This window comes from Salvia hispanica, chromosome 6, assembly GCF_023119035.1.
Source record: "Salvia hispanica cultivar TCC Black 2014 chromosome 6, UniMelb_Shisp_WGS_1.0, whole genome shotgun sequence".
NCBI lineage: Eukaryota > Viridiplantae > Streptophyta > Magnoliopsida > Lamiales > Lamiaceae > Salvia > Salvia hispanica.
The window spans coordinates 39183963-39204707 of NC_062970.1; the positions used below are offsets into that span (position 1 = coordinate 39183963).

Genomic DNA, 20745 nt, shown 5'->3' on the forward strand with positions numbered 1-20745 from the left:
AATTATCTCTAATTACGTCTTAATAAAGTTAAAGTCGAACTCTATCTATAGCGAATTTATAGCAAATTTGAAACAATTTAAATCAAGTCAAATGGTATATAGCAATACGAAAAGAGTGCGACTTTGCTTTGAATAATAAAAATCAATTCAAATTTTATATAAAAATACTAAAATTCATCTTTCTAATAATATTATAATCATGTTAATTGGCTATACATACGAACCAATGTCACTTTATTTTTGTGGAATAAAAATAAATTCCAATAGTACTATATAATGATATAAAAATTTAGCGTTATTAATAATACTTTATTATATATTCATTCAATTAATAAAATAGTATATCGCGCTGTGATTGAAAATATGGCAATATTTGATAGACGGATGGACTATATAACAATTCAATACGATATAATAGTAGTACTAAAGTTCACATATATTAATGATATTATGTACTTATTTGATTAGTACAAATATCATCATCTGCGCTTCGCGCCGGGGCTGAAGTGCAAATTCACTTATCACATGATTGTCATTTGATGAACAATTCTATGCAATTTGGGCACAACACTCCAAGGGTTTAGTAGTCCATGAGGCTAGGGTGTAGTACCGACTCAGTAACATATCGTTCACTCAGTGATCGAAGTTAAATCCATACCCAAAGGGTTTAGTAATTCGCAGGGCTAGGTTGTAGTACCGACTTAGTAATATAGTTTACAATTTAACAAAACTGTGTAATGTACTTTTTGCTATGAAATATTCTATATGAAATATAAAATATTAAATATATAGATCTAAAATATTAAATAGACGAGTTAAGAACATGTGATTTTTTTAGCAATGTTTGATCGTAATGTTCCAAAATTTAAAATTTATGAAATTCAAATCACTTTATTAGATATTGTTCCATATTTTTTTTATCGATGTTTGATTAAAGAGTTTAAAAGATATAAAAATAATGGGCAATTAAAATTATGAGATTATTACAATCACAATAGTAAACTAAATTAATATTAATATGATATATTTAGTATAAATAATTAATTTGTTGCTAAGTGTATTTTATAAAGAAACATAGAAAATATTAATTATATAGCTTTAAAATGTGAAATAGATGATTTAAGAATACACGAATTTTTTTAACGAGATTCGACTATAACGTTCCAAATATTAAAGAAATTGAAATTTTGGAAATTAAAGAAACAATAACAAAAAAATTGATGCTTAGGATTAAAAGGACCATATGTAGTAATTATTTTCCATTTAATTCCTTTCCCAAGATTTCAGTTTTTCAATTCGTTTGAATTTAGTTGTTATAATTTTTTTTCATGCAAGGTTTTATATATATTTTTTTCTTTTGCCTTTAATTGCATTCTAGGAGTATATAATTATGTTGTCATCTATTTAATCAGTAAAAGTTGTACTCTACTAGAATACTGAAAATCTCTATTTGCGTACAGTGTGTTCAAAAGGAAATAACAGGTTCCCTAGGTCCAGCAAATCCACTAGATCACGCGGTCTAGGAACTCGTTGGTCGCAGGAAATCCCGGTCGTCGGACACACAGAGCACTTCTTTCAAAAACCCTCAACCACTTTACTAAACCTAGTATAGGGAAGTGAGGATCGATCCCACAGAGAAGGATGCGTAATACTCGTATTCAAGGATTTGGGTGTGTTTTTGGTGTTGGCTGCTGCCACACATTTTTTGGGTTGAGGAAAACAAATTAAACTTGACTTGGGAATCTTTAAAACTCCTAAGCTAACAGCTAGACCTAGGTGAAATTATAGGAGAACGTTGCAAGGAAATAACTACTCAAACACTAGATCTAAGAAAACTACTTTACTTACTAGACCTAGGAAACATACTGACTGTGGGGACCATGACTGAAAAAGCAGAGTACGAATGAAAAGCTGGCAGAATAACTAACTCTCGTACTAACTAACAGCGACATCATCTTCTACAACCAAATTGCGTAAAACTCATAAGAAAATCAACATGAACTAAATCAAAACAAAGCAAACTAATTCTAAGTCAAATAAGTGCATAATCAACGAAGAACTGAACAGATCTGCAGACACTAGACGAAGTGTAACGACCCGAAGCTTTATGATATTAATATTATTAAAATTTAGCCTCGTTATAATTAATTATACATTAGAATAGCTATGATATAAACGAATATCCCTCTTCGTAATAAATAATCAACTGTCGGGCTGTTTGGAGATCGAGCCAAGGCACACGTGAGAATAATATATGTAAATATACTAAATCCAAATGAAAGTTTGTCTAGTACATACGCGAGAAGCTCGACAAAAGCCTAATACCAAAATCCTATTCTATTACATTAGATTTGAGACATGCTACCCTCGACAACCGTTCCATAATTGAAGTATATTTTGGCAAGGAAATTTGGTAGGTTGACGAGAGACCATCACTGACTCTTGCCAAGAGTTGTTCCTACAATAGAAACTGGAAGGGGTAAGATAAGTAAAATAGTAATAAAAATCTTTAATAGATTTGATAGAAGATCAAACCCAAATCCGGATTCCAGAATGGAGTAAAAAAAAAAAAAAAATACTTTACTTGATGAAGGGCTGGGATTCATTCCCACATCAAATCGAAATCCTCTGAAGGATCATACCAAGTGGGTAATTTAATGCAATGGTAAAAGATCAATGACTCGTGTTATTCCACCAAATACATGGAATACCTGGACCGTAGGATTTGCAAATGGGGATATACACTTCTGACAACACAATTAATGAAGAGTATAATTGCCATAGACAATACCCAAATATTGGCAGAGATACTAATTGCCATTGTGAGATAGGTGATAAAACAAATAAATCTTGACTGAGATGCGATCATTTAAGAGGCCTGCTACTTGCTCAAATTTAGCAAGTATATAAACCCCAACTTCATTTTCAAACCACCCATCACTATCAAATATACAACTTTCCACATAGCAACAAATCTCAGGAGGTACAAGGAATAAAAGAGAGAGAGTGCTCAGATATTCAAGCCTAGTCAAGCCGTACAACTCAACGCACCTTTCACCGACCAAGGTAAGCCCAAAGTCCTTTTCACCCCCTCTCATGCACATACATACATTCATACTCAAGATTAGAACTTCTGTAGATGCACTAGGCAACATCAATATCACATGAGCTATCACCAAGATCCACAAGTAGCATGCTAAGAACAATACTTCTCTATGCTAATGAAATAGAAGAGCTGACATAAGACAGTAAATGCACTTATCTTAGGAGATGAACCTGCCTGACCTTCGGCAGAGAGCTTCGGCACTCCGCCGTCAATATAAATAGTTCCATATCCCCGAATCAACCACCAAAATCACAACTTTCATCCACCTACATGTTTTAAACAACAAGAACTTTACACCTAAATTAATAAAGTAAAAATCTAGAACACCTAGGATAAAGTTCTTACTGATTTGGAAAGTAGAGGGTGGTTGTGGTGTTGTCGGAGAAGGGTGTCAGTAATAGCAGAGTGTGGGGAGGCTGGCCGGCGGTGTAGTAACGGCGTGGAGGAGATGCCGGGGCCGCCGCTTGTGCATGCACAGCGGCGGCAGCAATGCATTCGGAGGGGAAGGCGACGGTGGATGGGGCTGCGCGACGCGACAGCAGCCTCCGTGACGGCGGCTGACCTGAACGAGAGGGAGATCTGGAGATGACGGCGGTAGTTGTGGCTGCGTGCGGTGGTGGCGATGCATCGCCGTTCTCGCTGTGGAGACGGCGGCGGTGTGGAGTAGGCCGAGAAGGAGAGAAGAGAGGAGAGAGAGAGGGGGAGAAGCCTCCGCCGGCGACGGCGGCGGACTGCAGTGCTGGAAGTGACGGCGGCGGATGTGAGATGAAGAGGGAGTCGTTCCATTTTGTGGAGTGATTTAGGGATTTAGTGATGAAGGAGGAAAGGGAAAGCCTTTTTATATGGGTCTCTTTTATTTATTTGTCTTGGCCCTTGAAGTAATAAAATATGGAATAAGTTGGTTGTAGTGAAATGATCCCAGAAACTCTTCCGTAAACTTATTTAATTAGGCTACAATTTAATAGCTCTTAACGAAAGGGTTTTAGTTTTTTTTTTTGGAAAAAGGCCTGTGTTGAGTACAACTAAACTTTTATGCATATTAATTAAATAAGTATAGTTTCTCTTAGTGAAAATCTAGCTTAAATACGTGAATTGGACATATGCCAAATTATTATGATGTGGAATTTAATAGAAGGAACATATGGTGTTAGGTGCATTCTCAAATTTCTACATTTTTTAAAAAATTTAAGAGCCCGATTTATTTATTTTTTTTCAAAAAAAAAAGGGGGGGAGAACTCGCGAGGAGTGTAACACCGAGAAGCAAGGATTTAACGCCTAAAAATCTCGGGAAGCGTACGAGGTGAACTTTTCTATCCTACATACTAATGTGGATAAAAATAAAGTTATTTTCAAATGATTTTGAAAACTCGAACTTATGTTCGTCGCTCATTTTCAAATGATGTTGTCTTGCCATAAATGTTTTGTATGATGCCTATCTGTTGTTTACTTTGGCGTGAGGCCAAGTGATTTGTGAATCGAATTCGGGTTCAAGTGAGGGTGGTGTCCCTACTTGGACTAGTGTACACAGGAGACCTATGGCCAGAGGGCAGGTCTGGTGACCGAGGAAGGTGGCCACCTTCCCGGCACAAAAATGTTGATGTGACCGTGAGAGAACACCATCTCTACGGTACAAGATGATCAGATATGGCTAAGTACAGGAAAAGGGCCCAATGTGAATATTTTTAGTAAGCTCGGATCTTTTAAATAAAACCCCGAGTGTTACTGTGATAATGGCTTGACAATAATTTTTTTTAAAATGTATATGTGTATATTTCGGCAATGTGTTCACTGAGTACTTTTTGTACTCAGCCCTGCATGTATTTCTAAATGTGCAGGTTGAGCGGTGGCGGGGTAAAGTGAGTGCTGTTGATCCTCCAAGAATAAACTCTCGGAGGCTCATGTCTCCATACATGGAGCCGAGTTCTTTTGCTTCCGCGGTGCCTTTTTAAAGGCAACGTTTCTTTTATCTAAGACTCTGATATATTCTATTTTGTTTAAAGACCTCGTTAATTTAAATATGTACGAACAACCGCTCGAGTCTGCATGATCGTGCGTATCTTGTGTTAAGTACTGTTTCCTTCATTTCATCTTGAATATTAAAGTATCGTTTGGCTTTTATTCTTCTCATTTCCCCCACTTCTTTCCCCCTCTTCTTCTATTCCCCCCCTTAGTCACGGTACCCCGAGCTAGATTATCCTTAATCAGCTACGGTCGTGACACGAAGCAAAACAGAAAACAAGAAGAAAACTCAAATCCATCTAACAACTTTCTTTTCTCACTTCGAATCCAACCTCAGACGCTAAATCCACTCCGGATCCAAGCGTCCAACACAAACTCCAACCAACAGAAACACTTCATCACTTCAGATTCGAACAACAATATCCAAACAGTCAATAAACCACAGATCTATCATCAAATTCCCATATCAACACCACAATATCAAAATAAAACAGAGATCGACATAATACTTGTAAAAATAAACTTCCAACAGAGAGATCTACGTAAATCAACTTGAAATTCAACTACTAAACGCAAATCAACAAAACGAAAAGATAATAAGTATCATCAACAACCAGGTCGACTCCCAAAAGTGAAGTTCGATAGCAAAAACGAGTAAACAACTGAAATTAAGAGAAATTGTATCTTCGTCCATACTCGGACGGTGTTGCAAACGCGAAACTTCTAAGAAAGTAACCCTTCGTACCCGACTACCCCAGATCTCCCATTCCCAAGTGTGTGTAATGTGTGTGAGCTAAGAAGAGAGTGAAAAAGTGATATGATGTGCGTTGCATGCTCTTCTATATATAGGCGTTGGAGTGGGGCCCAGCGAGGTATATAAGACTTTGTTGCCCTCAGCTATTGACTCCTCCGTCACGCCTTCTTTTCTTTTAAATCCTGTTCACTTCGTTCCTTTCCTTCGCTAGACCATCTCCTTCAACACTTCCTCGATCTAGCGATTTTTCTTCACACACCTGGCTTAGGAAACGTGTTAGACCCAGCAAATTATAACGTTTTTCACATATAATCGATGCATGAAATTAGCCTTATCAAATACAAACGCTATCATGAGAAAAGATAGCAAGTGATACTCAAATTAATTGTATCTATAATTTATACAAAGTTTATACATGAATTACTTATATTTTATTAATATCATTTTGTAATACTCTTACAATATCAAAATTGCTATGCATATGTAATTGTATAAAAAAGATTATCCTTTTTTATTTTTTTAAAATATGAATTTTAAAATGACACAGATTTTTACAATATTTTATTAATCATTTATCAAAAATAAAATTTTCGGGTTAAAAGAGATTCTAATAATCTATTCTATAACTTTTAAAAGAGACTCTTCATTAAATAAGGGAAAGTTATCTTATAACAATAAATATGATGTGTTCATTCTTTTTTTAATATTAAAATTGTAATTGTTAATTGACTAGGAGATAAAATAATTATAATCTGCCAAAAGTATTTTTATGCATTAAAACCATTGGTAAATAGTGTATAACATTGTTTTAAAGCATAAAACTTACAATCAAACAAACATCACATCAACTTTTGAATATATACATGACAAAGTTTTACAAAAAAAAATAAGCAAACTTCTACATAATAAGGATTTTCCTCCTAAAAAAAGAGTAGGTTTTCCCCTAAAAGAAGAGGGGTTCCCCCCCTTCCCCAAAAAAAGGAGCAGTGCCTTTTTTAATCTCTCAATCCAAGGTTCTTATTTCTCTTCTACATTTTAGAGTAACTTTTTTTTCTCTCTCTACAATTTCTTCTTTCTAATTTTAAAATTACTGAAAATTGCACTTTGCTCCTTCATGCTTTTGTATTTTTGAATGGAAGCAAGGATTTACCTGATTTATGGAGAGTTGTTGATGGTTGAAGAACTTGGAAAGAAAATTTTGAGATGCCAAGCTAGAGAAGAAAACGAAAAAACATAGAAGGAGCAAGAAGATAGCGGCGCTGCATAAAGAAAATATTAGGTTTAAATTAGTAGTAGAATATAGTTAGTGGGCTGGGTTAGCTAAATACTATCATATATGTATTTGTTATTAGATTTGAGATAGGATAATTAATGAATCATATATGTATTATGTTATCATGTGGAATATTTATTTTGTTTTAGGAGATAGACTGTTTTATCAATTATTTAGTTAAAAAGTTTACAGATATTTATTTTATTTTATATAAATTATTAGTATTAATTATTTATTTTGTATGATTCGTAATATTAGGCTGGAATAAGAATAGATTGAGGCGCCGCTCTCACTGTGCACATTTTATGGAATACTCTATGTTCTAGGTTATTGTTTATATGTTTGTTTTACTATAAATAAAAGTGGGCTTAAATTCAATGGAGATGGACCGAATAAATTGGGCTTAAATATTTCATGAAATTGATTATTAAATTAATTGGTCGTATATTGATTATTGAAAATTGAACTTGATCAAGTTAATCAAATGGATTAGTTCAATTTAAATGCTATAGTATGTACAATGAGTGCTTTTCGATGTTTAAATCTATTTTTATTTATGTCTATATATTATTGCAATATTTTAAAATATATTTTAATTCTCAAGTTAATGTAATTTTTTATTAAATATATATAAACAAATTATTAAAAAATTCTATTATATTATGTAATTTATAATGGTAAATTATTAATAGTGTTGTTGGGTTAATGTGTAGTTTAATAAATATGTAGGTAAGATTGAAAAATTAAAATCAGTTGATGAAAATGTGTTTTAATCTTTTTTTTGTCAATAATCAATGGTTTATTTATATTGGACATGTTAATGGCTCAGTGTATATATTTGCCTTTTATTTAGGTTTTGTGCAAAGCTTCTTAAAACCATGTTAATGGCTCAATGACTCAAAATACTCAGACATGTTAATGGCTCAATGTTAATGGCTATTATATTTTATTTTATACAATAGGATTTATTTGTTGATATTTAATGTTTAATATATATCTGCTTTTCTTTTATTTTCTGTTCATTATAAATGTATTTGTTAAACTGATATTATGTTATTGGTGTTTGTCTATTATTATTTGCATATCTATTGAAGCTAGGTTTCTACTTTGATTTTTATTCTTAGAGTCGTTATATTGTACTATTTATTTATTTCTTTCGTTAGTGTGGAAAGTTGTGAATCATGGTTTTAATTTTGTGAGGAATTATTAAGAGGGTAATATAACTTGAGAGGTGTATTATTGCTAAAGTATTTTGTTTGATTTTAGTATAAGTTGATTATTGCCTTTATGGGTTGGTAGGTTAAAAGGATTTGAATTTTTTGTAGTGTATTTAAGAAAATAATTAATGAAGAGTTTAAAATTGTATTGATTTAGTGGCTGAGGGAGAATGGATAAAGAAATACAATATTACCTCTAAGTTTTCACAATTATTATGTATAAGATTTACTTTCATTTGCACTTGGGTTGTTAAATAATATATTAAGATTATACGCAATAATGAAGTGCATCTCATATTTTCAATAGGGATAATTTAGATTTTATTTTGATCGAAACCAAACGTAATTATAGGGATATACATATATATTTAAAAATGTATTCAATATTTTATACATATGTATTCTCTATTGACAACTCAGTAACTAATTACAATTGTAATTAAATGAATACGTAATTAACTACGACTGTCGTCAGCTGCGCAACGCGCTGGGGGATGCACTAACACTTTAGATTCTCTTAAGTATTGTACTCTGTTTGTACAAATTAAGTTGGTACATAACTTTTTGGTATGAAATCTTAAAATAATCTCCTTAGTCTCTTAACTAGAGAGAGTATGTTTTTCTTATAAATTTATAAGAAAATATGTATTCTTAAATATTGTACTCCCTTTGTCCCAATTAAGTTGGTACAAACTTTTGGGCACGGAGTGTGTTAAATAATTTCCTTTATTCATATCTCGCATGAATAATATGATTTACTACGAATTTTGTCAGCTGCGCAACGCGCGGGGAATATACTAGTTTCTATCCAATAAGGGTATTCAGTAACTTTCTCAGATAGGCAGATTTGACTCATTTCTGTCCAATAATGGGTGTTCAGTGACTTTGATTTAATTATGGCCAGCCCTATAGATGCTCATCGGCCCGCACTATTGAGTGCAGAAATTATCAATTTTGAAATCTTCCGAGAAGGATAAGGGCCTTTTCGGTCTTCCATATTTCCACTTGGAAGAAATAAATGTGGTCATATTTAAATGTTGATGACCCCACAATAATGAAAGTCAATTGCATTGATTGGTGTACAAGAATTGAGTGTCAGAATTTGATGTGATGAGTTGGGTTGACTACTATTATAGGCGTGATTGACTAATATTGCTCCTGTCATTTCGCACAATTTCCACCGACTGCCCAAACCCTATAGCCACGCCAACACTAAAATGTCAAATTTCACGGAGCAAATTGGTAAATCTGACACACAATTATCGATGCACCGTAGCGGAGCAGTTTTCAAATATCAAGTAGGTGGTTATAATTATATACGTCGAAAGACATGGCCAACAGTGCGGGCCCTTGGCCATATCGAGGGCTATGCATAAAAAAATTGAGAACACTGAACCATCATTATTCATATGTTCTCACAACAATTCTATCGATTTAGCAAACACCGAACGAGCCTAATAATTGAAGATGGCATTGAAACTTGCATCAAGAATTAAGGAGAGACTGTATTCTATACCCTTGAGCCCATCTCTAGAGTAGAGGGCATTTCCGTGAAATAAGGATATCAATTTATTTTAAATAAATAAAAGAGTGAATTACATATTTAGAACCTATACTTATCACGACGAACGTTTGCGGTCCCTATACTTACAAAATATCATTTGCGGTCCTTATACTTGTACTTATGCACGTTTTAAGGTTCTTTTCACTTTTTGATCTTTTTTGGACAAAAATACCCCCAAAGAAAAAATTTATACACTATTTTCTCTCTTTCATCCTCCTTCTTTCTTTTTCCTTTGTCTATAATAAAATTAGAACTAAAATTATGGGTTTGTTAATCTTCTTTCCTTGTATTATGTTAAATTGTTTGAGAAATTTAATCATATGATGATAAATTTTATATTTTCACGTCATTTTTCTTCATCACACTAGAGTATTTGTGATTATGCTTCAAATGTGGAGTATTATAATTAATGATCCCGTAAATAAAAGATTAAAAATTTGAACGACGAATTTCAACAAGTGAATATTTGAATCTAATCAATCGTAAAATGAGGAATAATAAGCGATAAATGGAATGTATGAAATTATGGTAATTTTGGTTGTGTGTATTTAGCAAGTGCGCAGCGCCCGCGACTTATGTGGGTTCTCACATCAGAAATTTCTCTTCGCAATTCTAACAAAATAATGTAAAATAAACTTCTTAGCTGAACATTTGATTTGTCTAATTTCCTTCTTCAAATATGTCTCATCTCAATTTTTGTTGTAATTATACAAGTCATTTACAAAAAGAAGAAAGAGAAATATGAAGAAGAAAGAAAAGGAGAGAAAATAGTATAATATATAAATTTGCCCTTCATTTATTTGGGGGTATTTTTGTCCTAAAAAATATCAAAAAAAGAAAAGAACTTTAAAACATGCATAAATACAAGTATAGAGACCGCAAATAATATTTTATAAGTATAAGGACCGCAAACGTGCGTCGTGATAAGTATAAGTCCTAAATATATAACTCACTCTAAATAAAAAATATCAACTTGTCACTGAAAATGGCAATCAGGTTTTAATTATGTGGGTGGGCCAGTCTGCCACTTCTCAAAGAATAGCAAGGTAGTATATAATAAAAAATGGTTCGTTTGATGGTTAATTGGTTATCAAATTTCATTTCCGGTATTGCATAATAGCAATTTTAATTTAGAAAGGGTATTTAGTTGAAATGTAGTCTGTAGATATTCCACGCTTTACAGTTTCTTCAATCACGCGACAATGGAGAAAATGATGGTCATTGCGGCACAGTTGCTGGTTTCTCTAGTTGTCGGAGCTTTGTTTATACTGATTTTAAGAATCTTCGACGCTGCAATCGCGAGACCAAGGAGATTGAGATCTGCAATCGTGAAGCAAGGGATCAGAGGGCCCGTTCCTTCTAATTTGTACGGCAACATACCTGAAATAAAACGAATTGCCGAATCTCAGAAACCGATGGAGAAAAAATCTGCACAGAAAATGGTTCATGATTGGTTCCCCGTCGTTTTCCCCCATCTCGAGCAGTGGAGAAATGAATACGGTTTTGTTTTAATTCCTCACTTTTCTGTTATGTCCCTAATAATCGCAACCGTGAAGCTGCAGTAGCAAACTAGCATCAATTTTGATCTTCTTTAACTGAAATGTCGATTTACCGGTTGTTACATGTTGAGTTACTTTCTATGATACTTAGTAATTGCTGATTACTGATGTACTATTATGGGTATTGAGCTATATGATCAAATGTGCTTTGCTAAAACTTACTATTGCAGGATCTACATTTTTGTATTCTACCGGCGCCATACAGCTGCTCTGCATTACTGATGCAGAGATGGTGAAGGAGATGAGCCTCTGCACCTCTTTGAACCTTGGCAAGCCTTCGTATTTATCAACAGAACGCGGCCCTCTACTTGGTAGGGGCATCCTCTCGTCCAATGGCCCTTATTGGGCGCATCAGAGGAAGATCATTGCACCTGAATTTTATTTAGAGAGAGTCAAGGTGCAAAAAGCCTTCGATTAGACTAATTGGAAAGCAAACTATATTGCTGATTTTATTGTTTTGTGGTGTTAGGGTATGGTGAGCTTGATGGTTGAATCCACAGAAGCGATGTTGAAAACTTGGGAGAAGAAAACGGAGGATTCAGGTGGGAAGGTGGAAATCATGGTAGATGAGGATTTTAGAAGCTTGTCAGCTGATATTATATCAAGAGCATGCTTTGGAAGAAGCTATGTGGAAGGGGAAAAGATATTCAGTAAACTTCAATCACTTCAACGAGTGATGTCAAAAGGGAGCATTGGAGTTCCGGGAATGAGGTACACACCTTCTTGTTATGTCGACTCCCCTATTTACGTTGCATGGTGAATGATGAAACAGCGATTAACAGGCACCTCCCGACTAAGCACAACAGAGAGTTATGGAGGTTGGAGCGAGAAATTGACTCGATGATACTGGGTGCTGTCAAAAGTCGCAGTAGCGATGATGATAATGATAAGAAAGACCTTCTGCAGCTGCTACTTGCTGCAGCTGAGAATGAAGGAGATGATAGCAATAACATACCTGCAGATATGACTCCAAGTAAATTTATTGTTGATAACTGCAAGAACATCTATCTTGCTGGCCACGAGACTACATCAATCTCGGCATCATGGTGCTTGATGATGCTCGCCGCCCATCCAGATTGGCAAGCTCGTGCCCGTGAAGAGGTGCTTGAAATCTGTGGTATGGGCATGCCCACAGCAGACATGCTCCGCAGCATGAAAGTGGTACATTTCTCAGTCTGTCTGTCCATCCATGATGCTCTTATGCTTCAATGAATTGTGAATTGTGATTCCATTATTGCAGCTGACTATGGTGATTCAAGAGACACTGCGGCTATACCCACCGGTAGCCTATGTGGTGAGAGAAGCCCTGCAAGATATCCATTTCAAGGGGCTCAACATACCAAGGGGGGCGAACATCCAGGTCCCTATACCTAGGATGCACCAGGACCAGGTGCTGTGGGGCTCGGACGCGCATCACTTCAAGCCGGAGAGATTTGGCAATGGAGTTTCGGGGGCCTGCAAGATCCCACAGGCTTATATGCCCTTCGGGTATGGAAGCCGCACATGTGCAGGACAACACTTCGCCATGGCTGAGTTGAAGGTCATTCTCTCACTTATCCTCTCCAAGTTTAGATGCTCTCTCTCGCCGGCATATCACCATTCACCTGTGTTTAGATTAGCCATACAGCCTCAGCATGGAGTCTCTATTCTTCTTCAGAAACTGTGATGTCTCTTTTCCCATCTTCAAAGCTTTTCCAATATAAAGTTAAATACTACATATTCAGACTTCAATGCAATTGCTAAAGGATCAAAATTTGCATCAACAAATCGACAGTTTTAAACTCAATTATAATTAAAAAACAACTCAAGCATATACAAGGCTAATTTTCACGACATTGGTGGCAAGAATATTAAGGTGCAGACTTATTTTGTAGAACTATAAGAATACTAGTATTAAGATTCCCCTTTCACCTTATACAAATACAACCCAACTATGTAGTATAATAAATGAAAAATATAGTACAGTAGTTAATATTTATTTTATGTGACATATTACTGGTTAGAGGAAATTGCACATTTCTCCTCTATTAGTATTTGGAAACGGGAATTGCACAAAATTTTATAATTCCATATGTACGCAAATTTTCAGTGATGTTAAATTGATGGTTATATATGGATTTGGAATTTTGGATCATGTGTACAAATATTTTTTCGATGAAATGAAGGAGTTTGGCCAATTTCTTTCTTTCTTCCTTTCCTGTTTTTATTAAGTTTTCGAACATTCTCTCATATTTTTAAATGCTCAAAAATACTAAAACAAAATCAATTTATAAATTACTACAAATTCTAATTATCATTCCTACAAAAGATGATTAGCTAAATATTTTCAAATTGAATGATAATACCACACGCTCTAATTAATGAAAAAGTAGTACTAGTACTTGGTGTAAGTGACGTGGCAGCATCAATGTCTGCTGTGTGTTGGCACTAACAACCAAGATAGTCAGATCACGGTAATATTGTCTCACCTCTCAAACCAATGAAACGCATTATATATCCACGTGTCAAGAAACGATACGATGACTGGCATCTGATTAAAAACACCCTGTACTCGGTACATAGAGGATCCCAACTTCCCACCAGTTATCCGTCGTCGCCTTCCTCGTACGAAAAAACAGAATTTCTCAATCTTAATTGCTAGGGTTTCTCTTTATCCCTTTCTGCCTTTGTGCATACGCTTCCCACCGACTTCCTTTTAATCTGTACTGATATCCTAATTGCGAGTAATTTTTTTTTTTTTTTCGATTGCCGATTCCGGATATTCTTGTTGCTACAATTAAATTCTTGCGACTCTGATCGGTAAAAGGATGCCACCGAGATCGACGAAGAAAACTCCGCCGGGGCCGGGGAGCAAGAGAGCACTGCGGGGACGAGCGACTGCGGCGGCGGAGAATGCTCAGGCGCAGGCCGTGCCCGAGGAACCAAAAGTGAAAATGGAGGAGATTGCTGGAAGCGAGATGGAGCAGAAGGCCAGCGCTGAGGATAAAGTTGCGCTAGAGACCGTACTGACCTCTGTGAAGAGTAAGCCATATCCTATTTTCTTTTTCAGATTTATGTTATACTGCACGATGACCTTCTGGGATTGGTTTTGTTTGTGATTGTACACGTTTTATGGAGTAGTATTTGAAGGTGATATGATGATTCTTTGTTATTTTTTTTCTTCTTCAGATTTTTCTAATTCTTTTGATGTTAAACTATGATGCGATTATGTAACATTTCAATATATGTTCAAGCAAAGTAAACATGAGCCCTGTTCATGGAGTGTGAGTGAGTTTTTTAAAAATTTATTTCTTTATTTCATAAAGATGATGATTAGTTATTGTATATTGGGAAGACAGGGAGTACCGGGGTTCCAGGTTATGATTGGTTGCTTATATCTTGGTTCATGAATTTCATACCCTTCCATAAGAAGGGGCAGTGTATTTTATAGTATCGTCTTTATTTGGAGCAAGATATATGTAGGGTAAATTTGACATTATTTGGAGTGCAGGAGCATGCCAAGGAAATATTTTTGATTAAATTGTACTAGTATTTATTCCTCCCATCTATCCAGTATTTACAATTGCAGCGTAATAAATACTTACATGTTCTAGCCGTAGTATTCAGTACTTACAATTGCAGTGCAATAAGCAACTTTTGATGCAAAATATTTCTATTATTACTTGAAATAACTCATAGACAAAAGGAAAATGAAGCTTGCATGTAGAAAGTAGAAACCGAGATGCAACCCATTTTCTTGTTTATTCATCTGGTTCTATACTTTACCCTTCTCTTTGTCCTTTGATTCTATGGTTCCCAGAATCTTCCTGATTTTCAATTGACAGACATGATTTCTCCATTCCTAGAGTTGTAGTGTTGATTATGGAAGGATCTTCTTCATCACGTTTCTTTGTTTATCATATTCCTCTACTGGCACTACTTACAAAGTAAATCAGTTAATCCTCAAATCCTATCTACTTTGCCTATATGTTCCATTGTATAGGCTTAATCAGTATAAGGTTTTAATGCACTTTTGTAACAAAGGCTAAATGGTATGCCCCTTTTTTCATCTCTCAGTTGCATACTCTTGCTCTGGAAAGAAGGCAGTGGCTGAGTATAGTCTCTGTGACAGCTGATATTCTAGGTGTATTTTATTTCTACATCTATGGGCTGAAGAGCAGTATATGGAATTGTGGATAAAAACTTTAGATACAAAGTATTTAATTTGAAAGTTTTATATGCTGTAGCATTGAAAAATGAAGGTTCTAGAATTGTTACATGTGGCGTGTACATAAGGAGGATCATTTGCTGATGATTACCATAAGATTTTTTCCATGGTTCTAATGTTACTGACTATCATGGCTGGGACATAACGTCTGCATCATTTTTGTGTTCACATTAGTTGACTTTCCTTTGGATGATGCGACTTTCCTGTTTTATCCGGCAGAGGATGGAGATTCTAAAGAGTCCGTAGATGAGTATGAGAAAGATGAGCGGTTAGACTTGGAGGATAATGATCCTGAATATGAACCTGGAGAGTACTGTGGTGTTGATTACGATGACAAGGAAATTGAGCCAGACACTCGTGAATATGTAGGTGAATTGGAGGAAGATGATCCTAAAGAATTGGATGTTGGTAAAGAAGATGGTGATGTGTTCGAGGAGGAGTTTGATAGTATCCATGAAGAGATTGAAAATGAGGAAGATTATGAGCATGTAGGGCAGGAGCAATCTGAGATGGGTTATGCTGAGGAAGAAGAACATCACGAAGTATTCAAAGAGAGGCGTAAGCGGAAGGAATTTGAAATTTTCGTTGGTGGATTGGATAAGAATGCTACTGAGGCTGACCTCAGGGAAGTTTTCAGTAAAGTTGGTGAGGTTACTGAAGTCAGACTTATGATGAATCCACAAACAAAGAAGAATAAAGGTTTTGCATTCTTGCGTTTTGCAACGGTGGAACAAGCAAGGCGAGCTTGTGCTAGTCTGAAAAATCCAGTGGTACTTATACTAATGTGGCTGCTAAAACTAGTTTTTCTCTATAATGTCGCATGCATATTATTGACAACCCAAATTCCAGGTTTGTGGCAAGCAGTGTGGTGTGACACCAAGCCAAGACAGTGATACCCTGTTTTTAGGTAACATATGCAGGACATGGACAAAGGAAGCTGTAAGTAAACTGGTCACTTTTGATCAGCAGTACAATTTAGAATGAGGTTGTTTCTAAATTAGTTCTGACTCAATGTAATTTGCTTCCAGTTGAAAGAGAGGTTAAAGCATTACGGCCTTGAAAATGTTGAGGATTTGACACTGGTTGAAGATAGTAACAATGTAGGGATGAATCGGGGTTTTGCCTTCTTAGAGTTCTCCACGAGATCTGATGCTATGGATGCTTTTAAGCGTCTACAGAAGAGGGATGTTTCGTTTGGAGTGGATAGGCCAGCTAAGGTTTCCTTTGCAGATTCTTTCATTGACCCTGGTGATGAGATCATGGCCCAGGTATATAACCTGACTATCATGGGTCTTCATTTAAAGGAATAGTTTAATGCTGTGTCAATTACCATTGGAATTATGGCTGAAGTATGGTTATAGATGTAGTCAGCGGCTTGGATGCCTTATTTATATGATTTCTTATACATGTACTTTACCAACTTCCATGTTCAGTTGACTTGCGACAAATGCAATCTGATTACCTGCTGAATTTCAATTTATATTTGGAGGTTTATGCATTTAGTTATTTTAATTTTTTGTTAGATTGGATTTCTTATGTGTTATTAACTGTAACAAACATGAATTTAGGTTAAAACTGTGTTTGTGGATGGTCTTTCTGCTTCTTGGGATGATGAACATGTCAAGGAACTTCTCAAAAAATATGGAGAGATTGAGAAAGTTGAGCTTGCCCGTAATATGCCATCTGCCAGGAGAAAAGATTTTGGTTTTGTCACATTTGATACCCATGATGCAGCAGTAACTTGTGCTAAAAGCATCAACAATGAGGAATTGGGTGAAGGTGCAAGCAAGGTGCTTTCCAAATCATGGTATCGTGTTTGTTTCCTGCATGTTGCTCTTAAGCTGTGCTAAATAGCATTGTGTTTCAGGCTAAAGTCAGGTCCAGATTATCGAGACCTCTTCAGAGAGGCAAAGGAAAACATATTGCCAGAGGAGATTTCCGGCCTGGGCGTGGGTCAGTTCGAAGGGCTAGGAATCCTTGGAGCCGCCCATTACCACGTGCCATCCCTGTTCGTGCCCCCAGAATTCCTCCTCATCTTCCTCCTGTCGTCGACCGTAGTTTCAGAAGGCCTGTTACCGTGCGAGAGAGGAGACTGGTCATGGATGTTCCTCAAAGGGCCAGGCCTGCTGCTCCCTTGCCAAGGTCCTATGATAGGAGGCCACCTGGTATGTGTTGCACTTTAATTTGTTAGGTTGTTTTCTGTTTATGCAGTCTGTCCTAATTGTCTTGCACCTGCAGTTCCATCATACCCCAAGAGTGGTTTGAAGAGGGATTACAGTCACAGGGAGGAGCTTAGCTCCAGAAGTAGGGTTGCTGCTATAGATTATAATTCAAGAGCAACTTCAGATAGACGCGCCCCCTACAGAGATGATTATCCTCCTCGTCCATCTGGCTACCCTGATATGCCTAGAGGTGGTACAGCGAGATCTACTGGAAGAAGACCTTATGTTGATGATGGGTATAATGAAAGATTTGAAAGGGCACCTCCATCTTACCATGAGGGACGTGAGCGTGAGTATGATTCTATGTCTGGGTCCAAACGCCCATATGCTTCAGTGGTAATTTATGAACTATCTTCTGTGTAATTTTATGTTCAGATAACTTCTCTATACTGTATTTGATATCCAAAGCGGTGAGTGACTATTGATTGTGCATGACAGGATGATGTTCCTCCCCGATATAGTGAGGCCGGAATGCGCCACTCTCGTGCTCGTTTGGACTATGATCTTGGTAGCAGTGCTTCCCGCTACACCGATGCTTACAGTGACAGGTATGCAGTTGTATGAAAGGTTTGATTCTTCAGTGTTTTTGTTTCTTAAGATCACTAGTTTTAATTTCCCGTCGCTTGTGTTTGGTAGGCTTGGAAGGTCAGATATGGGATATGAGGGAAGTCGAAGCTCTATGTCTAGTCAAGATTCTCATGGGCTATATAGTAGTCGTCAGGGTATTGGTTACAGTGGAGGTATGCTTTCACACTTCAGTATGAAGAAATTTTTCTATTAATACTGTTACCCTTAATGGTTCATTAATTATGGTATGTATGCCGTTCTCCTTGCAGGTTCTTATGGTGGCAGTGATGTTGGTCGTATGTACTCGTCAAACTTTGGTGGGGATTACATGTCACGAGGAAGTGATGTACGTTTCTAAATGTCGAGCTCAATTATGTGATTTTTTTTTACATGTAATTGTGAAGCATTCTCTTGTATATGAATTGTAGGTTGGTGGCAGCTCTTACTCGTCTGTCTATCCTGGACGTGGTATGGGTGGTAGCAGCTACATGGGAAGTAGCGGGTCTGGATCATACTATTAGGGCATGCAACCAGGTTTTTCATGTTTTCCGGTTACATGCATGCATATTGATAACTTTTTTGTATTCCATGCTATTTCGCTGATTAATTAGATGGTTCCGCTAAGGCTATAGAAGGCTGTGGTATTCTAATTGTGGGTTGCTTCTAGTATCTTAATGCTACCTGAAGCTATAGTATATGCCTCATCTTGCCTAAGTACTGCACTTGAAAGAATTGGAGCGACGTGACTACCCTTAACTTGTGTATGGCAGTGAGTGGAATTAAGAGGATGCAGCTGTAGGATGTGGATGGTCTGAAGTTGTAAATGGAATTAAGAGGATGCAGCTGTAGGATGTGGGATGGTCTAAAGTTTGAAATCAGTCCTCACCATCAAGTTGAAGCATTCTTTTTGGACATGAAAAAACCTCCATGGCTTTGAAGGGAGACTCAAGTACAGTGTTCAGAGCAATTAGGTGCTATGGACCTCCTTTAAGACCTGGTTTGGATTTGTGTGATCCTGTTTATTGTATGTATGTAAGGACTCAGAACCATAAGGAGACATATTCAGCATGTCATAATTTATAGTAATAATGTGCTTTCCAACTGTCTCCCTATTGTTTCATATGAAGAAATGGAAAGAAACTTTCTCTGTTCTGTGGGCGTAGAATTTGGACAAAAGCATTGAGGTCAGATGCTTGTAGTAATTGATTGTTGCATTTTCTGTTACTATGCTCAAGTTCCTGAAAGAGTAAAGGTGGTGTTATGCTTATACAGCAGTTCCATGGTATTCTTTTAATTTTCTTATATTTGGAGGGTCAGCAGATAATGGAAATGGCGATTGGTGCACTGTTTTGGGAAATGAGATAAGAGATGTGAAACATTGGGGCTGCATTATGTTGCAATATTCAGAAAGGAGGGTTGAGTGGGCATTGTTATGAGTATGATAAGATTGCCTTATGGATATGGTTAAATTATGAAACAGGGATGTGGTTTGAAGTCTGTCAAATTTTCCATTTCATGAAATGTTTCAAGTTAAATTTGCTTATCCTCAGGAGAAGTTATCTTGGAAAAATTTGGTAGAGATCTATTGATCGAATGGCAATTTAGCCACCATGCAATGAACTATACTTAAGAGTTGTAGGAGTGAATTGATATCATTTGGTTTTGAATTATTTTGCCCTCTGTTTACTTGTTGCCCTCAAGTGCCAGTTACTCAAATCAATGTGGTAAAGGAATACTTAAATATGATTTGATCACATATCCTGTAGGCAGGCTGTAGGTTGGGAAGCTTTCCTTTACCATCTCCATTGGTGAACAGGTTTGTGATAGTGGTACATGTTATTCGACAAGTTGATTGCCGTAGTACTTGGTTCGTTTGGTAGACGACTTTATAACTAACAATTGCATTTCTTCTTAGCCTTTTCCTTGCGACTAATCCCCAATGGAATGAGTTGAGATGTATGGATGGATGTCTTACAGTTGAATTATTGTTGTGTTTTCCTGATAGATTGTCAATTGCTGTTTTCTAATGATTTGCATATGACACCAGTTACTGACATGTTTTTTGTGTTAAAAGTCATTATATCCCTTGTACATGAGGTGCACTTTCCTGCATTAGATGCAAAAAACAAGATTGCAACGAGGAGCAGCTCTGGATTTGGGAGCTCTTGATATAGCTGAACCCAGTCTTTTGGTGTATTTTGCAGTTTTGTTTTCATGTAAGAAATTACGATAGAAATGTAAATTTGTAGTACTATTGTTGAATGATTCCTATTATGAATAGATGAATACTTGATAAATTTGAACTTATTCTTGTCAT

The 20745-nt window shown here is 36.2% G+C and overlaps 3 protein-coding genes across 5 annotated transcripts; 2 read left to right on the plus strand and 1 right to left on the minus strand.

Moving 5' to 3' along the window:
- Window positions 1-2865: 2865 nt before the first annotated feature.
- Window positions 2866-4726, minus strand: LOC125195315. Its single transcript, XM_048093482.1, has 3 exons — window positions 4683-4726; window positions 3452-3940; window positions 2866-3372 (listed from the first exon to the last, which is right to left on the minus strand). The coding sequence occupies exons 1-3, from the start codon at window positions 4724-4726 to the stop codon at window positions 3315-3317; spliced, it is 591 nt and encodes a 196-aa protein (XP_047949439.1). The 3' UTR covers window positions 2866-3314.
- A 6257-nt stretch (window positions 4727-10983) lies between these two features.
- LOC125193712 (cytochrome P450 714C2-like) lies at window positions 10984-13163 on the plus strand. The gene is made up of 5 exons (XM_048091578.1): window positions 10984-11373; window positions 11603-11829; window positions 11902-12143; window positions 12215-12593; window positions 12673-13163. The coding sequence occupies exons 1-5, from the start codon at window positions 11076-11078 to the stop codon at window positions 13096-13098; spliced, it is 1572 nt and encodes a 523-aa protein (XP_047947535.1). The 5' UTR covers window positions 10984-11075; the 3' UTR covers window positions 13099-13163.
- An 857-nt stretch (window positions 13164-14020) lies between these two features.
- Window positions 14021-20735, plus strand: LOC125192955 (heterogeneous nuclear ribonucleoprotein R-like). Of its 3 annotated transcripts, none has more exons than XM_048090640.1 (13): window positions 14021-14036; window positions 14239-14453; window positions 15814-16409; window positions 16489-16578; window positions 16668-16907; window positions 17208-17429; window positions 17507-17804; window positions 17878-18197; window positions 18300-18409; window positions 18498-18601; window positions 18698-18774; window positions 18857-18962; window positions 19199-20735. In XM_048090640.1, exons 2-12 carry the CDS (start codon window positions 14240-14242, stop codon window positions 18947-18949), a joined length of 2364 nt encoding a protein of 787 aa, XP_047946597.1. In that variant the 5' UTR covers window positions 14021-14036; window position 14239; the 3' UTR covers window positions 18950-18962; window positions 19199-20735. The 3 variants fall into 3 exon arrangements, with proteins under 3 accessions (XP_047946597.1, XP_047946598.1, XP_047946596.1); XM_048090639.1 differs by having other exon boundaries at window positions 14030-14140; XM_048090641.1 differs by having other exon boundaries at window positions 14027-14453; window positions 15859-16409.
- The last annotated feature ends 10 nt before the right edge of the window (window positions 20736-20745 follow it).

Coding starts and splice junctions, on each gene's coding strand:
- LOC125195315 (XM_048093482.1), bottom strand. CDS start 4,726: ATGGTGTTCTCTCACGGTCACATCAACATTTTTGTGCCGGGAAG. Junction 3,941..4,682: donor AACATTTTTGTGCCGGGAAG/GTGGCCACCTTC, acceptor CCATATAAAAAG/GCTTTCCCTTTCCTCCTTCA. Junction 3,373..3,451: donor ACCCTCTACTTTCCAAATCA/GTAAGAACTTTA, acceptor TAAAACATGTAG/GTGGATGAAAGTTGTGATTT.
- LOC125193712 (XM_048091578.1), top strand. CDS start 11,076: ATGGAGAAAATGATGGTCATTGCGGCACAGTTGCTGGTTTCTCTAGTT. Junction 11,830..11,901: donor TTTATTTAGAGAGAGTCAAG/GTGCAAAAAGCC, acceptor TTGTGGTGTTAG/GGTATGGTGAGCTTGATGGT. Junction 12,144..12,214: donor ATTGGAGTTCCGGGAATGAG/GTACACACCTTC, acceptor AGCGATTAACAG/GCACCTCCCGACTAAGCACA.
- LOC125192955 (XM_048090640.1), top strand. CDS start 14,240: ATGCCACCGAGATCGACGAAGAAAACTCCGCCGGGGCCGGGGAGCAAG. Junction 16,908..17,207: donor GTGATGAGATCATGGCCCAG/GTATATAACCTG, acceptor ACATGAATTTAG/GTTAAAACTGTGTTTGTGGA. Junction 18,198..18,299: donor AACGCCCATATGCTTCAGTG/GTAATTTATGAA, acceptor TGTGCATGACAG/GATGATGTTCCTCCCCGATA.